The 5,819-nt window shown below is 36.7% G+C and overlaps 1 protein-coding gene across 1 annotated transcript; it reads right to left on the bottom strand.

The window, feature by feature from the left end:
* Window positions 1–2,620: 2,620 nt before the first annotated feature.
* LOC123988485 (SWI5-dependent HO expression protein 3-like) lies at window positions 2,621–3,654 on the bottom strand. The gene is made up of 2 exons (XM_046288733.1): window positions 2,758–3,654; window positions 2,621–2,707 (listed from the first exon to the last, which is right to left on the bottom strand). The coding sequence occupies exons 1-2, from the start codon at window positions 3,652–3,654 to the stop codon at window positions 2,621–2,623; spliced, it is 984 nt and encodes a 327-aa protein (XP_046144689.1).
* Window positions 3,655–5,819: the final 2,165 nt, after the last annotated feature.

Below are 5,819 nucleotides of genomic sequence, written 5' to 3'. Positions count from 1 at the left end.
CTTGTGTTCCCTAGAATCGGATGTCGTCGATGGTCTAGGACGTGTAGGATATTGGTGAGTTTCTTTTTTCTTTTTGTATTCCCTAGAATCGGATGTCGTCGATGGTCTAGGACGTGTTGGGTATTGGTGGGTTTCCTTTTTCTTTTTGTATTCCCTAGAATCGGATGTCGTCGATGGTCTAGGGCGTGTTGGGTATTGATGCCATTGTTTTTTCTTTTTAATTTCTCTTGATTCTGTGGTTGAAGTGGTTGCTCTAGGTCTCGTAGCATATTGGTGCCATTGTTTCTTCTTTTTTAACTCTTTTGAATCCGTGGTAGAGTGTTTCCGTTTCGCTTGAATTGGTAGGGTTATAATAGGATTTCGGGATAATGCGTCGGCGTTTATATTTTGTTTTCCAGGTTTATATTTAATTTCGTAGTCGTATTCGCTTAGTTTTAGTTTCCAACGCATTAATCTTGATGCAGGATCTGTTAAATTATGCAGCCACGTTAATGGTTTGTGGTCTGTTATTAGATAAAATTTTCTTCCATAAATATAGGGCCTAAAATGAGTTACGGCATATATGACTGCTAGTAATTCTCTTTCTGTGGCAGAATATTGAGTTTCTGCCTTATTTAAAACTCTTGAAGTGTATGATACCGGTTGATCTTTTCCGATTTCGCCTTGGCTTAGTACTGCTCCAACGGCGATTCCGGATGCGTCTGTGGTAATATTGAAAGGTTTTGTAAAATCTGGATACTGAAGAATTGGTTCTTCGCATAATTTGTCTCTGAGGATGATGAAGGCTTGTTGTTGCTGTTGCGTCCATTCGAATTTTTGTTCTTTTTTTGTTAAATCTGATAAGGGTTTAGCTATTTTTGAAAAATTTTTTATGAATCTTCTGTAATATCCGCATAAACCAAGGAATTGCCTAATATTTTTTACTGTTTTTGGAACTGGAAACTCTTTGACCGCTTCTATTTTCTTCGGGTCAGGCTTCACTCCATCTTCTGTGATAATGTGTCCCAAATAGGCTACTTCCTTCTTTAGTAGCTCGCATTTTTCCGGCTGGAGGTATAGGTTTGCTTCTCTCAGTCTTGCCATAAGTCTATTAAATTTTGTTTCGTGTTCTTCTATTGAACTAGCATATATTACTATGTCGTCAATATACACGAATGCTTCAACCCCTTGTAGTCCATCTAGAACGTTGTTCATAAGCCTCTGGAATGAACCTGCAGCGTTTTTCAAACCAAATGGCATTCTTTTGAATTGGAAGTGTCCAAATGGCGTTGAGAAAGCTGTTTTGTGCTTATCGTCTGGATGCATGGGTATTTGATGGAAGCTAGACTTTAAGTCGAATATTGAGAAGTATTTTGCGCTTCCCAATTGATCCAGAATATCGACTATATTTGGCAATGGATATGCATCGCTAATTGTTTTTTCGTTTAATTTTCTGAAATCGATAACTAATCTCCATGATTTATTTCCTTGTGTATCTTCTTTTTTTGGTACTATCCAAATTGGAGAATTGTAAGGTGATGATGAATGTTCGATGATATCTTTCTCTAATAATTCATTGACTTGTTTATTTACTTCTTCTTTTAGTGCTTGCGGGTATCTATATTGCTTTATATTAACTGGAGCTTCGTCGGTTGTAATTATTCGATGAAAAATTTTGTTTGTAGCTCCAAGTTCATCTTCGTTTAAATAGAATCGATCAGCGTTGTTTGAAATTAAATTTTTTATGCTTGATTTTTCTTCTTTATTTAGATGTTCCAGGCGAAGTGATGTAAATAGTGTGGTTATGCGTTTAGTAGAGTCTGATAGTGTTTCTTCTTCTTCTTCTATTTTGATTTCTTCGTATGGTTCCAATTGTACGGTAGGCATTTCAATTTTAATTTCTTCAGAAGAGACATTTGTTGCATGAAGGAAGGCTATTCCAGTTCTGTTTGTTACGACTGCGTTTCCCATGTATAATTGTGGATGTATATCAATTTTTGGTATAAAGCCCGTTGTTTCTTTTGTATTTTCTATTTTGATAGGTATTGTTGTCCTAGTTCTTGATGGTATGGTGATTAAAGGTTCTTGGAATGGTATAATATAATTGTTGACTATGAGCATAGATTTGGCATAGTCAATGTTCGCTCCGCTATTCTTGAAGAATTCTGTTCCTAGTATTCCATCGTGTGTTATTGGAAGGTCCTCCACGACGTGGAATATGGACTCTGTATCCAGCGCTTTTACTTCGATGTAGCCTAGGGTTGAAAGATATCCTTCGGTTATTCCGTTTAATTCGAAGATAATATTTGTATTAATTATCGCTTTATTTGATATAATATGTTTTTTTATAATATTTATATCTGATCCAGTGTCGATCATTAATGATGCTACTCCTTGATGAAAATTTTCACTTATGAGTTTGATGCTTGGAGGTTTTTCTGTGTAATTTGCTTTTAAACACAGGTTTGTTTCTTTACGTACCTGTGGTTCTTGAGTTGTAGTTTGTTGTTGTGGTTGATTTTTGATTTTTTCTTGATATGCTTTTTTCCTGCATTGTTCAATAGTATGGCCAATGTTTTGGCAATAAGCGCATATTGGAGGTTGTTGTCTTCTCCAGTTTGCGGTGCCTTGGTACCAGTTATTAGGAGGTTGATTTCCCGGGGTTTGATTTGTCGGATTCGCCAAAGGTTGGTTTGCCGGATGTTGAAAAGCCGGTGGTTGTCCCGTTCTTTGGCGTTGATATGAAGGATTACGACCCATATTTTGAAGCTGGTTTACCGGGGTTTGGTTTTGTGGAACCCGGTTTGGTTGCATCCATTGATTTCTTGGCTGATTGTAATTATTGTAGTTGTTGTAGTTGCTGTTGAAGTTGTTGTTATTATTGTTGTTGAAGTTGTTATTGTTGAACCAGCAATTTTGAATCGTATGTCCCGGGCGCTGGCAATGCTGGCAATATTTTGGCTGCCACTGGATTGATGATACCTGCTGTCTTTGGAATGAACGGCTACTGCAGGTGTTGGTGCTGTGGCCGTATCCAAAACAATTGCTGCATTGAACGGCCTGGGTATATCCCTCAGTTATCTTCGTTCTCATCATGTTTTCTTTGTATTCCGCTTCGCCTTTGATAGCTGCGCTAATTGCATCGTCCAAGGTGTCGAATTCGCAATTTCGCAATCGACTGAAGATTTCTGGTTTCATCCCAGTCAGAAATGCTTTGACAGCATTGGCTGCTGCAGATACATTATATTGCTGCGTATGATCAGGAACTTCAATTTCATTACAGTTCTGAATTTGCAGCAGGATACTAGAGACTCGGCTGCTATAGTCGACGACTGCTTCGTTCGCCATTTGAGCCATCTTCGACATGTCTCCGTATAGTTGTATCGATGAGTACAAAGGAGCAAATCGTGATTTTAATACCGTAATTAGCTGTTCGATTGTATTGTAGTCTCCGCTCAATACTACTCTCGAAGCTTGTCCATATAATTTGTTTTTAATTAGCTGGACCAGGCCGTATTCGGCGTTCGGTGAAATCATTCCTCTAGCATTAAGGCAATTCTTCGTGAATTGATATACGGATATGTTGTGGCCATCGAAAGGTGGCACTATGTCCGCTGCATCCCTTATGCTAATAGGTCGGTTGCCCTCGACTGGTACGTTGGCTTCGTTAGCCATCTTATAACTATTTATTAATGTGTATATATATATGTGAATAATATTTTTTTTTTTTTTTATTATTTCTGCGTATGTATCCTTTTTTTTTTATTATTTATATATTTTTTTCTTTTTCTTGCTTATTTATATATATATATATATATATTTTTTTTTTGTTTATTATATATATATTTATTTATTATTACTATTTTTTTTTCTCTTTTTTTTTTCTTTAATTTATTAATATGTACTTATATAATTAATTATATCTATGCTTATCCTCTAATTTGTTTTAAGAAAGGTTCCAACGTCCGCTAAGAATTGTATTCTATTGCCACACTGTCGAACAGAAAATTTATATGAACCGAACTGACTCGACGGATTCTACCTGTTTCAATGACTCGACCAATCCCACCGCTGTCACCAAATTTTTATCTAATATACTACGTGTAACGTCCCGGAATTATTCGCGAGCACGCTACTGCACCGACGCGTAGGGAGAGCGGTTCCCTATGAGAAGGCGACTCGTATTTTATGATATATATATATTATTAATTATAGGAAGGGATTATAGGTTCGGGTGGCACGCGGTAAAGGAGTAAAATCCAACGCTAGATTCCTTTCTCAAAATGATAATATGTGAATGTTTATTCAAGAAATTTAAATGTGGTGTCTTGTGTATAATATAAAAAGTAGGTAAGTAATATAAAAGAATATTAAACGTAATTAAATATTGAATTTAAATAATGAATTTAAGAATTGAATTAATGTAACAAATGTTGCGCCCTGTGTTTGAAATACAAAAGAAAATAATGGTATTAGTAATGTACAATGAGTACGCCCTGGATTGAAAAATACAAAGAAATTAACAATCGTGTTTGTGTCTAAATTGGAATACAATAAAAGAAAATTTGATTATTACAAAAAATAATTCAACCTAAAATAAAATACAGAGTAAATAAATTGATTAGTAAATGCGGTTCTAGATACGATTATAAAACTTGAATTTATAATTTAATATAATTTAATATAATTTAATACAATATAAATGATTCGAAAGAATTGTCGGGAAATTGGCCAAGATCCGTTCCGACGCTGTAGGAGTTGGCTCGTTCGGCCGCAGTTCGGTTTCTGGGCAACTTAGCCGTCAATGAACAGGCCGCATCCAAGGAGCTTCTGCTTTCGCTCGCTCGTTATACTTGGTAGCGAACTCTGCAAAACGGTATCGTCGCTCTAGAGCCAGTGTACTGATAGGCCGCATCCAAGGAGCTTCGGCTTTCGCTCGCTCGTTAAGCTTGGGTGCGAACCTGACACGTAGGAGAACCGCTGCGAACCGATAGTTGAGCGCCTCGGGTCCGACGCGGTACCTTTGCCGCTTTGCCGACAAAAGAGTCTAAGATTACTGAATTCTATATAAATCGTATCATAGACCCGTCTCGGACTACGATCAGAATCGAAGTGAAAATTCTTTGCGCGGCACTCTCGTATTTATACCGGAGAACTGCTGACGTAGCAGTTTTTTTTTACCTGTGTTTTCGATACCGGAAGTGTTCGGACTTTGACCGGTGCGTACGTGACTCCGTGTGTATCGCTATCTCTGTCTACGCGCTATTGCCGTCTCTTTCTACTCTGCGCTTGTTCCTATCTCTTTCTATTCGCTATTGCTATCTCTCTCTATTTATTTCGCGCGCTGTGTCGATCTTTTATCGACGCGGTAGAATTATCGACATGGTAGAATTTATCGACGTAGTATATAAAATTTTTGTTAAAATGTAAATATTAATAAATATAAGATTCTGTTCGGTTATTAAGCATGAATATAATTATTTAAATCAATGTAATACAAAAATAAATAAACGAACTGTTACACTTTGTAATTATATAAAAACGAAAAAAAAAATTGAATAAATATTTTAATGAATACTAATTATTAATTGTTGTTGCTCATTCTTCTTGTTTATTCTTCTTGTAGGATGTTACAGCCTTCCCCCTGTGTTAGTCTCTTGCCCTCAAGAGACTCTTCGGCTGATGATCGTGTTTTGGAGCAAGATTTGCATAAACATTTTCCTTCGTTGTTTCTGGGGGATGCTGCCAGTTTTCCGAAATATCTGATGACTTTTGCATGTTTTTTCCTTGGGTCCTTTTTATTTGCTTTCTTGTAGGTTTTCCAGTTTATTTCCGGGATT

The sequence above is a fragment of the Osmia bicornis genome, chromosome 14 (genome assembly GCF_907164935.1).
Source record: "Osmia bicornis bicornis chromosome 14, iOsmBic2.1, whole genome shotgun sequence".
Lineage (NCBI taxonomy): Eukaryota > Metazoa > Arthropoda > Insecta > Hymenoptera > Megachilidae > Osmia > Osmia bicornis.
This window is presented reverse-complemented; position numbering and strand designations above follow the sequence as displayed.